The sequence below is a fragment of the Balaenoptera physalus genome, assembly GCF_965194825.1.
Source record: "Balaenoptera physalus genome assembly, chromosome: 7".
In the NCBI taxonomy this organism is placed as follows: domain Eukaryota; kingdom Metazoa; phylum Chordata; class Mammalia; order Artiodactyla; family Balaenopteridae; genus Balaenoptera; species Balaenoptera physalus.
The window spans coordinates 50,504,640-50,527,507 of NC_138886.1; the positions used below are offsets into that span (position 1 = coordinate 50,504,640).

The 22,868-nt window shown below is 38.7% G+C and overlaps 1 protein-coding gene across 6 annotated transcripts in view; it reads right to left on the reverse strand.

Moving 5' to 3' along the window:
• PIP5K1B (phosphatidylinositol-4-phosphate 5-kinase type 1 beta) overlaps positions 1 to 22,868 on the reverse strand; it is a 330,783-nt gene that overhangs the window by 74,630 nt on the left and 233,285 nt on the right. For all 6 annotated transcript variants that reach the window (XM_082471008.1, XM_082471013.1, XM_082471012.1 and 3 more), the window contains 2 exons: positions 20,165 to 20,320; positions 6,899 to 7,043 (listed from right to left, as the gene is read on the reverse strand). In XM_082471008.1, coding sequence (XP_082327134.1) covers positions 6,899 to 7,043; positions 20,165 to 20,320 — 301 coding nt within the window. The remainder of the gene's footprint in view (positions 1 to 6,898; positions 7,044 to 20,164; positions 20,321 to 22,868) is intronic.

Below are 22,868 nucleotides of genomic sequence, written 5' to 3' on the forward strand. Positions count from 1 at the left end.
TCCCTAACAAGGGAAAGGAAATAGCCACCCAAGTCCAGGAAATGAAGACAGTCCCAGGCAGGATAAACCCAAGGAGAAACACACCGAGAGACACATAGTAATCAAACTGACAAAAATTAAAGGCAAAAAAAAATTATTAAAAGAACAAGGGAAAAACGACAAATAACATACAAGGAAACTCCCATAAGGTTAACAGCTGATTTCTCAGCAGAAATTCTACAAGCCAGAAGGGAGTGGAATGATATATTTAAAGTGATAAAAGGGAAGAACGTACAACCAAGATTACTCTACCTGGCAAGGATCTCATTCAGATTCAACAGAGAAATCAAAAGCCTTACAGACAAGCAAAAGCTAAGAGAATTCAGCACCACCAAACCAGCTCTACAACAAATGCTAAAGGAACTTCTCTAAGTGTGAAACACAAAAGAAGAAAAGGACCTACAAAAACAAACCCAAAACAATTAAGAATATGGTAATATGAACATACATATCAAAAATTACCTTAAATATAAATGGATTAAATGCTCCAACCAAAAGACACAGGCTGGCTGAATGGATACAAAAACAAGACCCGTATATATGCTGTCTACAAGAGACCCACTTCAGACCTAGGGACACATACAGACTGAAAGTGAGGGGATTGAAAAAGTTATTCCATGCAAATGGAAATCAAAAGAAAGCTGGAGTAGCAATACTCATATCAGATAAAACAGACTTTAAAATAAAGAATGTTACAAGAGACAAGTAAGGACACTACATAATGATCAAGGGATCAATCCAAGAAGAAGATATAACAATTATAAATATATATGCGCCCAACATAGGAGCACCTCAATACATAAGGCAACTGCTAACAGCTCTAAAACAGGAAATCGACAGTAACACAATAATAGTGGGGGACTTTAACACCTCACTTACACCAATGGACAGATCATCCAAACAGAAAATTAATAAGGAAACACAACCTTTAAATGACACAATAGACCAGATAGATTTAATTGATATTTATAGGACATTCCATCCCAAAACAGCAGATTACACTTTCTTCTCAAGTGCGCATGGAACATTCTCCAGGATAGATCAGATCTTGGGTCACAAATCAAGCCTCAGTAAATTTAAGAAAATTGAAATCATATCAAGCATCTTTTATGAACACAGTGCTATGAGATTAGAAATCAATTACAGGGAAAAAATGTAAAAAACACTAACACATGGAGGCTAAACAATACGTTACTAAATAACCAAGAGATCACTGAAGAAATCAAAGAGGAAATCAAAAAATACCTAGAGACAAATGACAATGAAAACACGATGATCCAAAACCTATAGGATGCAGCAAAAGCAGTTCCAAGAGGGAAGTTTATAGCTATACAAGCCTACCTCAAGAAACAAGAAAAATCTCAATAAACAATCTAACCTTACACCTAAAGGAACTAGAGAAAGAAGAACAAACAAAACCCAAAGTTAGTAGAAGGAAAGAAATCATAAAGATCAGAGCAGAAATAAATGAAATAGAAACAAAACAATAGCAAAGATCAATAAAACTAAAAGCTGGTTCTTTGAGAAGATAAACAAAATTGATAAACCTTTAGCCAGACTCATCAAGAAAAAGAGGGAGAGGAGTCAAATCAATAAAATTAGAAATGAAAAATGACAAGTTACGATGGACAACACAGAAATACAAAGCATCCTAAGAGACTATTACAAGCAACTTTATGCCAATAAAATGGAAAACCTGGAAGAAATGGACAAATTATTAGAAAGGTATAACCTTCCAAGACTGAACCAGGAAGAAATAGAAAATATGAACAGACCAATCACAAGTAATGAAACTGAAACTGTGATAAAAAATCTTCCAACATACAAAAGTCCAGGACCAGATGGCTTCACAGGTGAAGTCTATCAAACATTCAGAGAAGAGCTAAGGAAGGAACACCCCCAACCTCATTCTACGAGGCCACCATCACCTTGATACGAAAACCAGACAAAGATACCACAAAAAAAGAAAATTATAGACCAATATCACTGATGAATACAGATGCAAAAATACTCAACAAAATACTAGCAAACAGAATCCAACAACATCTGAAAAGGATCATACAGCATGATCAAGTGGGATTTATCCCAGGGATGCAAGGATTCTTCAATATACGCAAATCAATCAATGTGATACACCATATTAACAAATTGAAGAATGAAAACCATATGGTCATCTAAATAGATGCAGAAAAAGCTTTTGACAAAATTCAACACTGATTTATGATAAACACTCTCCAGAAAGTGCGCATAGAGGGAACTACCTCAACATACTAAAGGCCATATATGACAAACCCACAGCAAACATCATTCTCAATGGTGAAAAACTGAAAGCATTTCCTCTTAGATCAGGAACAAGACAAGGATGTCCACTCTTGCCACTATTATTCAACATAGTTTTGGAAGTCCTAGCCATGGCAATCAGAGAAGAAAAAGAAATAAAAGGAATAAAAATTGGAAAAGAAGAAGTAAAACTGTCACTGTTCACAGATGACATGATACTATGCATAGATAATCCTAAAGATGCCACAAGAAAACTACTAGAGCTAATCAATGAATTTGGTAAAGTTGCAAGATACAAAATTAATGCACAGAAATCTCTTGCATTCCTGTACACTAACAATGAAAGATCAGAACGAGAAATTAAGGAAACAATCCCATTCACCATGGCAACAAAAAGAATAAAATACCGAGGAATAAACCTCCCTAAGGAGACAAAAGACCTGTATGCAGAAAACTATAGGACACTGATGAAAGAAATCAAACATGACACAAATAGATGGAGAGATACACCATGTTCTTGGATTGGAAGAATCAATATTGTGAAAATGACTATACCACCCAAAGCAATCTACAGATTCAATGCAATCCTTATCAAATTACCAGTGACACTTTTTACAGAACTAGAACAAAAAATCTTAAAATTTGTATGGAGACACAAAAGACCCCGAATAACCAAAGCAATCTTGAGGGAAAAGAATGGAGCTGGAGGAATCAGACTCCCTGACTTCAGACTATACTACAAAGCTACAGTAATCAAGACAATATGGTACTGGCACAAAAACAGAAATATAGATCAATGGAACAGGATAGAAAGCCCAGAGATAAACCTACACACCTATGGTCAACTAATCTATGACAAAGGAGGCAAGGATATAAAATGGAGAAACGACAGTCTCTTCAATAAGTGGCGCTGGGAAAACTGGATAGCTACATGTAAAAGAATGAAATCAGAACATTCTCTAACACCATACACAAAAATAAACTCAAAATGGATTAAAGATCTAAATGTAAGACTGGGCACTATAAAACTCTTAGAGGAAAACATAGGAAGAACACTCTTTGACATAAATCACAGCAAGATCTTTTTTACCCACCTCCTAGAGTAATGGAAATAAAAATAAAAATAAACAAATGGGACCTAACGAAACTTAAAAGCTTTTGCACAGCAAAGGAAACTATAAAGAAGACGAAAAGACAACCCTCAGAATGGGCGAAAACATTTGCAAACGAATCAATGGACAAAGGATTACTTTCCAAAATATATAAACAGCTCATGAAGCTCAATATTAAAAAAACAAACAACGGAATTAAAAAATGGGCAGAAGACCTAAATAGACATTTCTCCAAAGAAGACATACAGATGCTCAAGAGGCACATGAAAAGATGCTCAACATCAGTAATTATTAGAGAAATGCAAATCAAAACTACAATGAGGTACCACCTCACACCAGTTAGAATGGGCATCATCAGAAAATGTACAAACAACAAATGCTGGAGAGGGTGTGGAGAAAAGGGAACCCTCTTGCACTGTTGGTGGGAATGTAAATTGATACAGCCACTATGGAGAACAGTATGGAGGTTCCTTAAGAAAATAAAAATAGAATTACCATATGACCCAGCAATCCCACTCTGGGCATATACCCAGAGAAAACCATAATTCAAAAAGACACATGTACCCCAATGTTTATTGCAGCACTATTTACAATAGCCAGGTCATGGAAGCAACCTAAATGCCCATCGACAGAGGAATGGATAAAGAAGATGTGGTACATATATACAATGGAATGTTACTCAGCCATAAAAAGGAATGAAATTGGGTCATTTGTAGAGACGTGGATGCACACATTAAAAATGGATCTACCATATTGAGTCCTCTTTCTGGAAGTGAACCAAGTTGCTAGGGTGGAGGGGGAAATGACTTACAGTATAAAAAACATTTCACCTGCACAAATTTGATCTTGATTCTTGAGAGCTGAATTATGACAAGAACCAGTTCAACATTTAACAGATAATTTTTGAGAACGTATACAGTTATCCCTGACCTGTAATTGAAGCTAGTTACAAAAGTGCATATATAAACATAGAAAAAATAGCTAATCCCACAATGTTGTGACCTCTTTGTAGAGGTACTTTCTATTACTAGAACCAATGTTGGAGAATATTTTGTTTAAAAAAAAAATAAGACGAAGAAATTAACTTCCTATCTAAGAAACTTCAGTACCCCTCCCCAATATTCAAATTCACTTTAAATGTTTGAGAGTCCCTGTATTAGTTTCCTATTGCTGCTGTGACAAATTGTCATAAACTTAATGTCTTAAAATAAGACAAATTTATTACTTTATAGCTCTGGCAGTTAGAAGTCCTAAAATTCAAGGGGTTGGAAGAACTGTGTTCCTTTGTGGATGCTCTAAGGGAGAATCTGTTTCCTTGCCTGTTTTGGCATTTAGACTCTGCCTGCATTCCTTGACTCATGCCCCGTCCTCCACCTTCAAAGCCAACAGTGTAGCATCTTCAAATCTTTCTCTCTCTCTGACCTCTGCTTCTGCCATCACATCTCCTTCTCTGACTCTAATCTTCCTGACTTCCTCTGACAAGGACCCTGTGATTACATTGGGCCTATCTGCATAATTCAGGATACTCCTCCCATCTCCAGACCTTTAACTCAGTCATATTGGCAAAGCCCCTTTTGCGACAGCCTCTTCAATAAGTGGTGCTGGGAAAACTGGACACCTACATGTAAAAGAATGAAATTAGAACACTCCCTAACACCATACACAAAAATAAACTCAAAATGGATTAAAGACTTAAGTGTAAGGCCAGACACTATAAAACTCTTAGAGGAAAACATAGGCAGAACACTCTATGACATAAATCACAGCAAGATCCTTTGTGACCCACCTCCTAGAGAGATGGAAATAAAAACAAAAATAAACAAATGGGACCTACTGAAACTTAAAAGCTTTTGCACAGCAAAGGAAACCATAAACAAGACAAAAAGACAACCCTCAGAATGGGAGAAAAAATTTGCCAATGAAGCAACTGACAAAGGATTAATCTCCAAAATTTACAAGCAGCTCATGCAGCTCCATATCAAAAAAACAAACAACCCAATCCAAAAATGGGCAGAAGACCTATACAGACATTTCTCCAAAGAAGATATACAGATTGCCAACAGACACATGAAAGAATGCTCAACATCATCAATCATTAGAGAAATGCAAATCAAAACTACAATGAGATATCATCTCACACCGGTCAGAATGGCCATCATCAAAAAATCTAGAAACAATAAATGCTGGAGAGGGTGTGGAGAAAAGGGAACCCTCTTGCCCTGTTGGTGGGAATGTAAATTGATACAGCCACTATGGAGAACAGTATGGAGGTTCTTTAAAAAACTAAAAATAGAACTACCATATGACCCAGCAATCCCACTACTGGACATATACCCTGAAAAAACCATAATTCCAAAAGAGTCATGTACCACAATGTTCACTGCAGCTCTATTTACAGTAGTCAGGACATGGAAGCAACCTAAGTGTCCATCAACAGATGAATGGATAAGGAAGATGTGGTACATATACACAGTGGAATATTACTCAGCCATAAAAAGAAATGCAACTGAGTTACTTGTAGTGAGGTGGATGGACCTAGAGTCTGTCACACAGAGTGAAGTAAGTCAGAAAGAGAAAAACAAATACCGTATGCTAGCACATATATATGGAATCTAAAAAAAAAAAAAATATGGTTCTGAAGAACCTAGGGGCAGGACAGGAATAAAGATGCAGACATAGAGAATGGACTTGAGGACATGGGGAGGGGGAAGGGTAAGCTGGGACAAAGTGAGAGAGTGGCATGGACATATATACACTACCAAACGTAAAATAGATAGCTAGTGGGAAGCAGCTGCATAGCACAGGGAGATCAGCTCAGTGCTTTGTGACCACCTAGAGGGGTGGGATAGGGAGGGTTGGAGGGAGGGATGCGCAAGAGGGAGGGGATACGGGGAAACATGTATACGTACACCTGATTCACTTTGATATGCAGCAGAAACTAACACAACATTGCAAAGCAATTATACTCCAATAAAGATGTTAAAAAAATTTAAAAAAAAGAAAGCCCCTTTTCCTATATAAGGTAACAGCATCACAGATACCAGGGATTAGGATGTGGACAATTTGCGGGGGCTGTTATTCTATCAGTAGTTACCAAGGTCACTCATACAGAAAGAAAATATTCAGACACTTTGTAGCTATTTGTGTAAATATTAACCAAGAGTGCTTGCTTAAAAAATCCACTCATACGATTATTAAAATAAAAATGATGAAAGATTCATCTTCTTCCACAGAGTGAAGTACATAGTTTCTACAGGACATAATGATTAACCGTACAGAAAAATCAGGAGGGTTTTCCCTCCTGTCACAGTAAATATCCAGCATTTTCTCTCTTTCTCTTACTTACAGGGCAGGCGATGGTCCCATCCTGGTTGTTAGGGATGACTTGTTCTCATTCAGAGATACTGGCTAGCTGTGATGTTAGTGTGGTAATAGCCTACTGGTAGTTTGATTGCACTAAGTATTACCTGCTTGAATAAAGCGTAGTCCTGTCGTGTGGATAATGTTCACTGACGTACAAGGAAGAAGATGAAATTGTGGTCGCCAAGGAAGCAGCTTCAAACAGCGATGGAGTGCTAGGCACCAGGTCTGGCCTGTGTCGGGATCCCAATGCTGGGTGACAAAAAGCAAAACAAACACTCATGAATATCGGTAAGAAATGCTGCTTTAGTGTATATAATAATTTAAATGAGTCAAAGGCATTCATTCTACATACCAGGCTGCAAATTAAATTATGAAATAACTGTGCTCTTCTGAACTGCAGCAGAAATGTAAAATAGCTTCTTGCAAACAGGTTAAACAGAAAGGAAATTGCATTAATTTACAAAATGGCTTATGGAAATGCCATTATGAATGTTCTTTTAAAAACCTAATAAAGTGATTTACTGTTTCGAAAGATGACACAAAAAGCTCCTAGGAGCTTAAGGAGATAATTCGACAGAGATTAAAAGGATGATTGGCAAATGTATAAACAGTGAACTTACTTTCCTCTCCCGAGGCTATGCCCATATCTGTGATTCTCAGTGCAGATCTCAGAACTCAGACTTGTTAAGAGCCAAGAAACAAATGCTTCACAGACTAACAGCCAGCTATACCTTAACCCTGTTTGAGTCCACATACATCTCTGAATATTACCCACAGCTCTTCTTGACATTATATTGTAACAGCAAGGCTGCCTTTTTAAAAATGAGAAAACTCTTATTTTTCTTTAAAATGTAGGTACCTATGAAAATACTTATGCAAGAGCCCTCCCTCATCAGGAAAGTGGAACAGTCAAGGCTGAGCAGTGACCCAGCCTACTCTCTCTAAGTGGATTTTTTTTTTTTGAGAGTTGAATTTGGATCATTTTTAATCATCCTATCCTAAACTTTGGACAAATTCACATTCATTATTGGCCAGCTTGTCAGAGATAGTATTTTGTTTAAAGGTCCAGCCACACAGAACAGAGCTCTTTTAAAAAGAGACATGCACGTTCCCAGAGATAGAACCCTGTGGATGAATCCTGTCTTTAAAGTTCTATAGTTGGGCTCAAGCTGATTTATTTTTCAGCAGTGGAGATATTTTATTTATTTTGAAACTATAGCTGACATATAACAATGTATTAGTTTTAAGGTATACAACGTAGTGATTAGATATATGTATATATTGTGAAATGATCATCACAGTAAGTTGAGTTAACGTCCTATCACCACAGTTACAGCATTTTTTTCTGGTGATGAGCATTTTTAAGATCTCCTCTCTTAGCAACTTTCAAATATGCAATACAGTATTATTAGCTCGTGTCACGATGCTGTACTGTGGATTCTTTTTAATCACTTCCCCAAACTAAACTAAAACAGATGATAATAAATACAATATAACCTTACGGTGTTTCTGGTATTCCTTTATAGGCACAATAGGCTCAAAATTACGTACTGTCAGGAAGTGAACGAATGGAAATTGATCCTAATAGGCACTATCACGTGAGTGTGAGGTTTGGATTTTGGACTTGGAGGGATATAGATGGAGAGGTGGGGCGAGGCATGGAGGGAGAAGGGGGCAAGCACAGAAGGCCTGGACTCTGGACTAGGAATCCAGACACACATTAAAATGTATGAGATGGTGCAGCTGTGCATCCGATTCAGATCAAAGTAAAGAACCGCCATGATGAATAACAGATGATAATCATATAAAAACACAAGTAACAACATGCTCAACATGCAAAAATCAGAAAGGCTTCAATACGACAGTTGGCTAGCAATCTTCAGTATACTTGATCCCACCTTCTCATTAAATACAGAAAAATATGAAAACTCTCAGTGACATAGAAAACTGAATCTGAAAAATAACCTCACATCAGATTCCAATGAATCACTACTAACTATAAGGCGGACAGAGCTAGACTGAGAACAACTAATGCAGACTCAGGTCTTGGGCATACTCAGCCTGATTTCATAAACCAGAGGCTCGCTGAGTGACAGAATACAGAAAAACACTACCTGTCCAGTGACTCAGGCCCAGGTCAGACAGCAACCGAACACTGGGTAGCTGACCCTTAGGAGCAGTTCTTTGAAGTAGAGAACTGTTTCCTTATGTGCCCATCCCCTTCAGTTTTTTAAAATAACTAGTGTGGTGGGCAGAATCCTAGGATGACTCTCAATGACCTGCACCCTTGTATAATCTCCCTTTGAGTGTGGGTGGAAGCTGTGAGAATGATGAGATATTACTCCTGTGATTATTTTATCTTATGTGGCAAAAGGAATCTTGCAGATGTAATTAAGGCTACTAATCAGTTAACTCTGAGTTAGTCAAAGGAAAGATTATTCAGGTGAGCCTGGCCTAGTCATGTGAGCCCTTTAAATTTGTGTCTAGAGGTCGGAGATGGTGATGGCAGAGATTCCAAGTGTAAGGGGGATCGACCTGCAAGAAATTCTCCGTCTGAACATGGAGGGGGGCTGCATGGGAAGGAATGAGGACGCTCTTCAGGGGCTGAGCCTGGCCCACAGCTGTTAGACAGCAATGACATGGGACTTCAGCTCTACAACTGCAAGGAAGTGAATTCTGCCAACAACAGGATGAGCTTGGAGGAGGATTCTTCTCCGGAAACCCCAGATGAGAACTCAGCCTAGCTGACACCTTGATCCCAGTTTTTGAGACCCCGAAAAGCTGTGTCGGAGAACCCAGGTAAGCCTTGCTAGTCTTCTGACTTATACAACTGTGAGCTAATAAATGGAGGTTATAATAAGCTGCTAATTAACTTTCTGGTAATTTGTCACATGGCAAAAGAAAACTAATACAACCCAGACATACTGAGAATGATAGAAAACAAATGATTAAAAACTGGAGGGAAATTTGGTAATGACTTGGTGTACTACGAAAGGGGAAGTCCCCAAGTATAGAGCATTATAGAAAGGCCGAACCTTGCAGCAAACTTTGTAGATGCAGAGAATTGTCAAGATAAACTCATTTAAAAATAGTACGTTAACAGTTTCAAAGAATATGCTCAATAGGTTTTTCTTCAACCTTAAGAGACCTTTTCTGGTGAAGTACCTTTAGATCTAAGCAATGGGTCCAATAGTTCAGTTGAAAAAAGCATAATTTGTGCACTGCTTCCTATGTTTCCAGACTTTCTAGATGCTGTGTAGTGTATTTATTATACTTATCCCTTAAGATTAACAACTGGACTCATGGCTCAAACTTTAGAAGCAATATATACATTTTTATTGAGGTATAGCTGATAGAAGTCACATTGAGCACACTATTTGAAAGTTTAACTATCACAGTTTAAAAATAAGTTTATCCTAGAAAATTAGGCAGTGTGGTAGGGAGATGCCAATGCAGGGAAGTTTAGGGAAAGAGGTGGACGCCTGTCAGAAACTGGAGCCATCAACTCAGAGAGAGGAGCAAGGGCAATTCAGTAACTCTTGCTGAAATCACTAAATCTGCATAAAAGTTGGTTTATAAGATGAGAAAGAAACCCAACATGGCAGATATGGATAAGTGCTGCAGAAGGGAAAAGGATGAACACACTATTCTAAAGACTGAGGAAAAGAAAATCCCAGAAGAGATCTAATCTTCTACAGGAAGTAAAAGAAATTTTTGGGAAATGTTGGCATTCCCAAAAGAATATACTGATAATAAAATCTAAAATGTCACTTCCTCTTACAGGATTAGAAGAGAAAATCCAAATGATCAACTCGACAGAGAAAAATATTTGATAAAATGCAACACTCATTCCTGATAAAAACTTTAGAAACTAGGAATAAAAAGAAACTTCCTTGACTTGATCATGGGCATCAAAGACAGCAAAATTCTTTCTCAGCAGTGAAACATTAGAAGCATTCCCTTTAAAATCAGGATGATGCAAGGCTGCCCACAATCACTACTTCTATTCATCATTGTACCAGAAGTCCTAGTTAGCAAGTAAGAAACAAAGAAAAAAAAGATGTGAGGTCTATGCAGTAGCAACAAACAGCCAGAAAAACCAAACCTTAAAAATATACTACCTGGGGAGAGACCTTCAAGATGGCAGAGGAGTAAGACGTGGCGATCACCTTCCTCCCCCCAAATACATCAGAAATACATCTACATGTGGAACAACTCCTACACAACACCTACTGAACGCTGGCAGAAGACCTCAGACTTCCCCAAAGGCAACAAACTCCCCACGTACCTGGGTAGGGCAAAAGAAAAAGGAAAAACAGAGGCAAAAGAATAGGGATGGGACCTGCACCAGTGGGAGGGAGCTGTGAAGGAGGAAAGGTTTCCACACACTAGGAAGCCCCTTCACCGGTGGAGACGAGGGGTGGGTTGGGGGGAAGCTTCGGAGCCACGGAGGAGAGCGCAGCCACAGGGGTGCAGAGGGCAAAGCGGAGAGACTCCCGCACAGAGGATCAGTGCCGACCAGCACACACCAGCCCGAGAGGCTTGTCTGCTCAGCCGCTGGGGTGGGTGGGGGCTGGGATCTGAGGCTCAGGCTTCAGAGGTCAGATCCCAGGGAGAGGACGGGAGTTGGCTGCGTGAACACAGCCTGAAGGGGGCTAGTGTGCCACAGCTACCCGGGAGGGAGTCCAGGAAAAAGTCTGGACCTGCCTAAGAGGCAAGAGACCATTGTTTCGGGGTGCGCGAGGAGAGGGGATTCAGAGCACCGCCTAAACAAGCTCCAGAGACGGGCATGAGCCGCAGCTATCAGCGTGGACCCCAGAGATGGGCATGAGACACTAAGACTGCTGCTGGAGCCACCAAGAAGCCTGTGTGCAAGCACAGGTCACTATCCACACCTCCCCTCCCGGGAGGCTGTGCAGCCCGCCACTGCCAGGGTCCCGTGATCCAGGGACAATTTCCCTGGGAGAACGCACGGTGCACCTCAGGCTGGTGCAATGTCATGGTGGCCTCTGCCGCCGCAGGCTCGCCCCACATCCGTACCCCTCCCTCCCCCCGGCCTGAGTGAGCCAGAGCCCCCGAATCAGCTGCTCCTTTAACCCCGTCCTGTCTGAGTGAAGAACAGACGCCCTCAGGCGACCCACACACAGAGGCGGGCCCAAATCCAAAGCTGAACCCCAGGAGCTGTGCGAAGAAGGAAGAGAAGGAGAAATTTCCCCAGCAGCTTCAGGAGCAGTGGATTAAATCTCCAAAATCAACTTGATGTACCCTGCATCACTGGAATACCTGAATATACAACGAATCATCCCAAAATCAAGGCAGTGGACTTTGGGAGCAACTGTAGACTTGGGGTTTGCTCTCTGCATCTAATTTGTTTCTGGTTTTATGTTTATCTTAGTTTAGTATTTAGAGTTTATTATCATTGGTAGATTTTTTTTATTGATTTGGTTGCTCTCTTCTTTTTTTTAATATAGATATATATACATTTTTCCTTTTTCTCTTTTTGTGAGTGTGTATGCGTAAGCTTCTTTGTGTGATTCTGTCTGTATAGCTTTGCTTTTACCATTTGTCCTATGGTTCTGTCTTTGTTTTTTTTTTAGTATACTTTTTAGTGCTTGTTATCATTGGTGGATTTGTTTTTCGCTTTGGTTGCTCCTTTCTTTCTTTATATTCTTTTTAAAATTAGTGTTTAATTTTTTAATTTTTAATAATTTTTAATTTTTTATTTTAATAACTTTATTTCATTTTATAATTTTTTTATTTCTTTCTTTTCTTCTCCCTTTTCTTCTGAGCTGTGTGGCTAACAGGGTCTTGGTGCTCCGGCCGGTTATCAGGCCTGTGCCTCTGAGGTGGGAGAGCCGAGTTCAGGACACTGGTCCATCAGAGACCTCCCGGCTCTACATAATATCAAGCAGCGAAATCTCTCCCAGAGATCTCCATCTCAACGCTAAGACCCAGCTCCACTCATCAACCCACAAGCTACAGTGCTGGACACCCTATGCCAACCTAGCAAGACAGGGACACAACCCCACCCATTAGCAGAGAGGCTGCCTAAAATCATAATAAGGTCACAGACACCCCAAAACACACCACTGGACGTGGTCCTGCCCACCAGAAAGACAAGATCCAGCCTCATCCACCAGAACACAGGGACTAGTCCCTTCCACCAGGAAGCCTACACAACCCACTGAACCAACCTTAGTCACTGGGGGCAGACACCAAAAACAATGGGAACTACGAACCTGCAGCCTGCAAAAAGGAGACCCCAAACAAAGTAAGTGAAGCAAAATGAGAAGACAGAGAAACACACAGCAGATGAAAGAGCAAAGTAAAAACCCACCAGACCAAACAAATGAAGAGGAAACAGGCAGTCTACCTGAAAAAGAATCCAGAATAATGATAGTGAAGATGATGCAATATCTTGGAAATAGAATAGAGAAAATACAAGAAACGTTTAACAAGGACCGAGAAGAACTAAAGAGCAAACAAACAATGATAAACAACACAATAAATGAAATTAAAAATTCTCTAGAAGGGATCAATAGCAGAAAAACTGAGGCAGAAGAACGGATAAGTGACCTGGAAGATAAAATAGTGGAAATAACTACTGCAGAGCAGAATAAAGAAAAAAGAATGAAAAGAACTGAGGACAGTCTCAGAGACTTCTGGGACAACATTAAACGCACCAACGTTCAAATTATAGGGGTCCCAGAAGAAGAAGAGAAAAAGAAAGGGACTGAGAAAATACTTGAAGAGATTATAGATGAAAACTTCCCTAATATGGGAAAGGAAATACTCAAACAAGTCCAGGAAGCACAGAGAGTCCCATACAGGATAAATCCAAGGAGAAACATGCCAAGACACGTGTCAGTCAAACTTTTAAAAATTAAATACAAAGAAAAAATATTAAAAGCAGCAAGGGAAAAACAACAAATAACATACAAGGGAATCCCCATAAAGTTAACAGCTGATCTTTCAGCAGAAACTCTGCAAGCCAGAAGGGAGTGGCAGGACATATTTAAAGTGATGAAAGGGAAAAACCAACAACCAAGATTACTCTACCCAGCAAGGATCTCATTCAGATTCTATGGAGAAATTAAAACCTTTACAGACAAGCAAAAGCTAAGAGAATTCAGCACCACCAAACCAGCTTTACCACAAATGCTAAAGGAACTTCTCTAGGTAGGAAACCAAGAGAAGGAAAAGACCTAAAATAACAAACCCAGAACAATTAAGAAAATGGTAATAGGAACAAACATATCAATAAATACCTTAAATGTAAATGGATTAAATGCTCCAACCAAAAGACATAGACTGGCTGAATGGATACAAAAACAAGACCCATATATATGCAAGAGACCCACTTCAGACCTAGGGACACATACAGACTGAAAGTGAGGGGATGGAAAAAGATATTCTATGCAAATGGAAATCAAAAGAAAGCTGGAGTAGCAATTCTCATATCAGACAAAAGAGACTTTAAAATAAAGACTATTACAAGAGACAAAGAAGGACACTACATAATGATCAAGGGATCAATCCAAGAAGAAGATAGAACAATTGCAAATATTTATGCAGCCAACATAGGAGCGCCTCAATACATAGGGCAAATGCTAACAGCCATAAAAGCAGAAATCGACAATAACACAATCATAGTAGGGGACTTTAACACCCCACTTTCACCAATGGACAGATCACCCCAAATGAAAATAAATAAAGAAACACAAGTTTTAAATGACACATTAAACAAGATGGACTTAATTGATAATAATAGGACATTCCATCCAAAAACAACAGAATGCACTATCTTTTATTTTTTTTTTAAACATCTTTATTGGAGTATAATTGCTTTACAATGGTGTGTTAGTTTCTGCTTTATAACAAAGTGAATCAGCTATACATATACATATATCCTCATATCTCCTCCCCCTTGAGTCTCCCTCCCACCCTCCCTATCCCACCCCTGTGGTCACAAAGCACTGAGCTGATCTCCCTGTGCTATGCAGCTGCTTCCCACTAGCTATCTATGTTACATTTGTTAGTATATATAAGTCCTTGCTACTCTCTCACTTCATCCCAGCTTACCCTTCCTCCTCCCTGTGTCCTCAAGTCCATTCTCTACACAGAATACACTTTCTTCTCAAGCGCTCATGGAACATTCTCCAGGATAGATCATATCTTGGGTCACAAATCAAGCCTTGGTAAATTTAGAAAACTGAAATCATATCAAGTATCTTTTCCAACCACAATGCTATGAGACAAGATAGCAATTACAGGAAAAAAATCTGTAAAAAATACAAACACATGGAGGCTAAACAGTATACTACTAAATAACCAAGAGATCACTGAAGAAATCAAAGAGGAAATCAAAAAATACCTAGAAACAAATGACAATGAAAACACGATGACCCAAAACCTATGGGATGCAGCAAAAGCAGTTCTAAGAGGGAAGTTTATAGCAATATAATCCTACCTCAAGAAACAAGAAACATCTCAAATAAACAACCTAACCTTACACCTAAAGTAATTAGAGAAAGAAGAACAAAAAAACCCCCAAAGTTAGCAGAAGGAAAGAAATCATAAAGATCAGATCAGAAATAAATGAAAAAGAAATGAAGGAAACAATAGCTAAGATCAATAAAACTAAAAGCTGGTTCTTTGAGAAGATAAACAAAATTGAAAAACCATTAGCCAGACTCATCAAGAAAAAAAGGGAGAAGACTCAAATCAACAGAATTACAAATGAAAAAGGAGAAGTAACCACTGACACTGCAGAAATACAAAGGATCATGAGAGATTACTACAAGCAACTATATGCCAATAAAATGGACAACCTGGAAGAAATGGACAAATTCTTAGAAAGGCACAACCTTCTGAGACTGAACCAGGAAGAAACAGAAAATATAAACAGACCAAGCACAAGTACTGAAATTGAAACTGTGATTAAAAATCTTCCAACAAACAAAAGCCCACGACCAGATGGCTTCATAGGTGAATTCTATCAAACATTTAGTGAAGAGCTAACACCTATCCTTCTCAAACTCTTCCAAAATATAGCAGCGGCAGGAACACTCCCAAACTCATTCTATGAGGTCACCATCACCCTGATACCAAAATCAGGCAAAGATGTCACAAAGAAAGAAAACTACAGGTCAATATCCCTGATGAACATAGATGCAAAAATCCTCAACAAAATACTAGCAAACAGAATCCAACAGCACATTAAAAGGATCATACACCATGATCAAGTGGGGTTTATCCCAGGAATCCAAGGATTCTCCAATATATGCAAATCAATCAATGTGATAAACCATATTAACAAATTGAAGGAGAAAAACCATGTGATCAACTCAATAGATTCAGAGAAAGCTCTAGACAAAATTTAACACCCATTTATGACACAAACCCTCTAGAAACTAGGCATAGAGGGAACTTACCTCAACATAATAAAGGCCATATATGAGAAACGCACAGCTAACATCGTTCTCAATGGTGAAAAACTGAAAGCATTTCCACTAAGATTAGGAACAAGAGAAGGTTGTCCACTCTCACCACTACTATTCAACATAGTTTTGGAAGTTTTAGCCACAGCAATCAGAGAAGAAAAAGAAATAAAAGGAATCCAAATCAGAAAAGAAGAAGTAAAGCTGTCACTGTTTGCAGACGACATGATACTATACATAGAGAATCCTAAAGATGCCACTGGAAAACTACTAGAGTTAATCAATGGATTTGGTAAAGTAGCAGGATACAAAATTAATGCACAGAAATCTCTTGCATTCCTATACACTAATGATGAGAAATCTGAAGGAGAAATTAAGGAAACACTCCCATTTACCACTGCAACAAAAAGAATAAAATACCTAGGAATAAACCTACCTAAGGAGACAAAAGACCTGTATGCAGAAAACTATAGGACACTGATGAAAGAAATTAAAGATGATACAAACAGATGGAGAGCTATACCATGTTCTTGGATTGCAAGAATCAACATTGTGAAAATGACTATACTACCCAAAGCAATCTACAGATTCATTGTGATCCCTACCAAACTATCAATGGCATTTTTCATAGAACTAGAACGAAAGATTTCACAATTTGTATGGAAACACAAAAGACCCCGAACAGCCAAAGCAATCCTGAGAAAGAAAAATGGAGCTGGAGGAATCAGGCTCCCTGACTTCCAACTATACTACAAAGCTACAGTAATCAAGAGAGTATGGTACTGGCACAAAAACAGAAATATAGATCAATGGAACAGGATAGAAAGCCCAGAGATAAACCCACGCACATATGGTCACCTTATTTTTGATAAAGGAGGCAAGAATATACAATGGAGAAAAGACAGCTTCTTCAATAAGTGATGCTGGGAAAACTGGACACCTACATGTAAAAGAATGAAATTAGAACATTCCCTAACACCATACACGAAAATAAACTCAAAATGGATTAAAGAGCTAAGTGTAAAGCCAGACACTATAGAACTCTTAGAGGAAAACATAGGCAGAACACTCTATGACATAAATCACAGCAAGATCCTTTGTGACCCACCTCCTAGAGAGATGGAAATAAAAACAAAAATAAACAAATGGGACCTACTGAAACTTAAAAGCTTTTGCACAGCAAAGGAAACCATAAACAAGACGAAAAGACAACCCTCAGAATGGGAGAAAATATTTGCCAATGAAGCAACTGACAAAGGATTAATCTCCAAAATTTACAAGCAGCTCATGCAGCTCCATATCAAAAAAACAAACAACCCAATCCAAAGATGGGCAGAAGACCGAAATAGACATTTCTCCAAAGAAGATATACAGATTGCCAACAAACACATGAAATAATGCCCAACATCACTAATCATTAGAGAAATGCAAATCAAAACTACAATGAGGTATCACCTCACACCAGTCAGAATGGCCATCATCAAAAAGTCTGCAAACATTAAATGCTGGAGAGGATGTGGAGAAAAGGGAACCCTCTTTCACTGTTGGTGGGAATGTAAATTGATACAGCCACTATGGAGAACAGTATGGAGGTTCTGTAAAAAACTAGAAATACAACTACCATACAACCCAGCAATCCCACTACTGGGCATATACCCTGAGAAAACCATAATTCAAAAAGAGTCATGTACCACAATGTTTACTGCAGCACTATTTACAATAGCCAGGACATGGAAGCAACCTAAGTGTCCATCGACAGATGAATGGATAAAGAAGATGCAGCACATATATACAATGGAATATTACTCAGCCATAAAAAGAAATGAAATTGAGTTATTTGTAGTGAAGTGGATGGACCTAGAGTCTGTCCTACAGAGTGAAGTAAGTCAGAAAGAGAAAAACAAATACCGTATGCTAGCACATATATATGGAATCTAAAAAAAAAAAAAAAAAAGAGGTTCTGAAGAACCTAGGGGCAGGACAGGAATAAAGATGCAGACATAGAGAATGGACTTGAGGACATGGGGAGGGGGAAGGGTAAGCTGGGACAAAGTGAGAGAGTAACATGGTCTTAGATATACTACCAAATGTAAAATAGATAGCTAGTGGGAAGCAGCCGCATAGCACAGGGAGATCAGCTCAGTGCTTTGTGACCACCTAGAAGGGTGGGATAGAGAGGGTGGGAGGGAGACCCACGAGGGAGGAGATATGCAGATATATGTACATGTATAGCTGATTCAGTGTGTTAAAAAGCAGAAACTAACACAGCATTGTAAAGCAATTATACTCCAATAAAGATGTTAAAAAAAAAAAGGATGAGTGGAAGTTTAAACCTAAACATTTCTGGGAAGGTACCTTTTTAAGCCATTCTTTAAATAATACTAACGCTGTATTGTATTCGTTTTCCAGAATGTTCTTTAATGCAAAAGTGTGATAGTGGTTGATTGTCTCAGAATATGCAGCACCTGGATGGGGCAGCTTTGAATAGTCTCGAAAGGTGCCAACGTGGGAAGAGTTTTCCATGGGTATTGGAAATAGATCCTATTAAATGCAACGCTTATTGAGAACCTACTTTGTGCCAGGTTCTATGCCATATATTATCCACGTGAATTATCAAAATATCCCCGTGAAGAAGGTAGCACAATTAGCCCCAGTTACTGATGCGGAAAGTGAGGCTCAGATATTAAGGGTCCACAGCTAGGTCCATAGCTAAGACTGGGGGATCTTGGATTTGAAGCCAAATTTCAAGATCCTAAAACAGTGCCTGGCACACAGTAGGCACTCAATAAACGTATGTCAGATCATTCTAAGCCCAAGACTCCTTCCCCAGCACCAGAGAAAAAGAGAAGAGGGTGGTGCTGAAGAGAAACTCTGCCAACAGTCAACACTTGGGCGGGATTTTGGTGTGCTCCCCAAATCCCCAATTTAAGCAACACTGTTTGAGGCTGTAGGAAGCTCAGCCTTAATCATTGCTTTGTCAGCTTCATGCATTATGGGTCCTTTGTGAAATAGAAATAGAGAACAGAGTTTCTCTCAGACACTCAAGTATCACTGAGATTCAGACACGCCCTTTCTGAGTGCAGATTTAACTTCTGTAGTTCCCTGATGCAGGCAGAAATTGAGCCAGAGGAAACGGGAGGCTTTCTTTCCAAAGGTCTGCCCAAATGGTGATCTGCCATCAGAGCCTTTGCAACAGATTTCTGCTGGGTGGTTGATGAAATTAATAGAGGGTAGCCTGCAAAGTTGATGCTCTTGGGAATGACTCTTTGTTTGGCCTTTTAGGTTGGTATTTGTCAGAAACCCCAGCCACTCCATTAAATCATTTTTGTCATTTAGAAAAAAAAAAAAAAAAAAAAAATATATATATATATACACATTACCTGAAAAGACAGAAAATACATATCTATGTCTTTATCTCTATAACCATTTGAGAAATAAATCTAACAAAAGGTAGGAATATATGACATGTCAGGAGAAAATGATAAAACTTTTATTAAACTCATTAAAGAGGATCTAAATAAATTGGTAATTCACTGTTACATTGTGTATGTATGTATGTATATGTATATAATGTGTGTGTATGTTTGAAAAAAATATACATACAAGGCCAGACCAAGGTCTACTAGTAAAAACACCAAAACCTTCAGATGTGTTACCTTCAGGTAGTGGGATTATAGATCTTTGTTTCTGAATATTTCAGTCTGTTTTAATTTTTTTTTACCATAAACCATATACGGTATTGTTTACGTGTTATAAAAATTTTACATTAACTGTGTCATACTGTAAACATCATTTTAAAAATTAGTTAAGAGACTTTGTTTCCTAGAGAAAGTACTTTCTCATTTTTCTACTGTGAGTTTACATTATTTATACAAGTAAAATCACATGAACTTTTTTCTTTTCTTCTTTTTTTAAGTTCCATGTCTTTACCTTCTTCATCAAGGCTGCTAAAACTTTGCCCTTCGGTCAGCAAATCACGCTTCTCATCCTTCCATTCCTGGCTAATTGAGGACACAATCTCCTGTGAGGTTGCCTTCAGGGCGGCAATGGAGTTGCACCGTTTTTTAGAAGGTGAAGCCTTCAAAGCTAGAAAAAGGAAAAGGAGAGACAATTATAGTTATTGTAAAACCACATGAATATATTATTTATTAAATTAAAATTTTACTCACGATTTATTAAGATTTTAGTCATTATTTCAGTAGGATGCAAGATGTTTTGTTTTATATACATGAGGAAAGGGAGATGATATTATGTTCTGGCAATTTTACTTGTCCAAACTGATTTGACTTAAATCAGAATAGCTTAGAATAAATTTGGATTGCGATATCTCTCCAGATGTTGAAATATAGTCTTATTTGAGGTGAAATTCAAACGCTGCTGCAGAATTATATTTCCTCCTCCAAGCAATGTTTTTCTAGGGCTGGGAAGAGGTTGAGTGGGTTGATAAGCGCAGATGGTAAAGTAAGGAGAATTCTCATGACCCCAGTTTTATTAACTTGGGACTGGGAATTTCTAAACATGCCAATGTTTAATCTTATACTCATGTTACCCAACTTAGCCAAGTTACTTCTGGTTGCTTTTTTCTTTCAGTGACTTTCCACTGAAATTTCCTGCCTTTGGGTCTTTTCTAGGTCATGGTTACTTCAGATGTATAATTCACTCCTGATTTTTGTCCAGACAGCATTCTATAACTTCTGAAGTGTGTTGGGAACCTGAACCAAGGCAAGTGTACTTCACCATCAATCACGCTCACTGAAGGCTGGGACTTTACTTCTGATATGTCAGTGGGAGCTGCTTCAGCTGCAGCCAGACCATCCCCATGTATATTTTCTCCATGCTGCAATCATTATTCTTGCTTAACACTGTTAGAGAATTTTCTTGGAGGGCAGAGGGAGAGGGAGGTTGAGACCTCTTTATGCTTTCCCCTGAACTCGGCGTTAGCAGTGTCTCTCTTCCTTTGGAGGTTTGCATATAGGGATAACCTGACAGGAGACGCATTACAGTGACTGTGTTCAGCCTGGGGAATCTCAGAGCTTAGATTACACTGCTCATCAGGGCATCCCATCAGCAGCTTGTAAGAACTTAATTGGAGAAGGACTTTGGGACACACAAATGAGGAAAGAATAGAGGGCAATCTCTCCACTTAAAGAGAAGGGAAGGTTTATATGTCCCGTGAGCAGTCTTATAACCATAATAACATAATCGTAATCAGTAACATTTTAGAAGGCTTGAGAATTTGGAAGCCAGCATTCACATTCCTTATCTCAAACTATCCAGACGGTCATCTGAGGGAGGTAGGCCCTTTTATAGGTCCAGAAACTGAGAGCAGAAAAATTGTGACCTGATCAAGGTCACAGAGCTAGAAACCATGAAATCCCAGGTGTCTTTGTTTGAAGTTGTCTAACTGGTGGTTCATTTCCTAGCTCTTCGGCATTCTATTTTCTGGTTAAAGTGAGGGGGGAATAAGATAAAACTAGAGTTTGTTTTTCTTTGAGGGGAGGAGACTTCGAATGCTTAAAAACTGATCAAACGGATTTTAGTGGCAAATAAGTGGACCAAATGTGTCACTTTTTAAACTCCTCATCTCATCAAAACAGTGGTCACACTTGCTTTACAGGTGTGAAGTAATTATCCATACGCTGGCTTTGGCTTTAATATTCTATCTGCTAGCTTTCATAAACTCTCAGCTCTCACCTTTCAATCTAGTACAGTTGACTCGAACAACACAGGTTTGAACTGTGTGGGTCCACTCATGTATGGATTTTTTTCAATACCAAATGCTATAGTCCCACATGATCTGGGGTTGGTTCAATCCTCGGATGCTGAGGAAGCACACATGTGGAGGGCCGACTCTAAGTTACATGTGAATTTTCCACTGTGTCGGGCTTTGGCACTCCTAATGTCCCTGTGATGTTCAAGGGTCAACTGTGTTCTAAAATTTCTAAGTCAGAGGATCTCAAATGTGGTTCAGGGACTGCTAGGAATCCCTGAAACTCTCCTCGAAGGTCTGTGATGTTAAAACTATTTTCTTAACAATATTAAGAAGTTATTTACCTTCCTCACTCCCATTCTTTCTTGAGTTTTCTAGATGCTACATGACCTGTGGTACCACCACAGACTGAATTCAGAAGCAGACATGAGAGTCTGGATGTCTTCTATTAAGCCAGAATTAGGGATTTGAAAAAATATAAAATAATGCCACTTTTCCCACGCAATTATTTGTTTTGGAAAACATAATTATTTTTCATAATTACTTTGTTAGAAATTTTTTACTTTTTTGTTAATACTGATGTATGTTAACATGCAATTTTTTTATTGTTACCTTGTAAGAATGAATGAATGTTTAAAATTTTCCTCAATTTAAAATTCTAATAGGTTAAATATAGACAGCTATAATCCACATAAATAAAAGCTCTTTGGGGTCCTCAGTCATTTTTTTTTTTTTTTAACTTAATAGCTACTTTATTTATTTATTTATTTTATTTATTTTTGGCTGTGTTGGGTCTTCGTTTCGTGCGAGGGCTTTCTCTAGTTGCGGCAAGCGGGGGCCACTCTCCATCGCGGTGCGTGGGCCTTTCACTATCGCGGCCCCTCCAGACGCGCAGGCTCAGTAATTGTGGCTCACGGGCCCAGT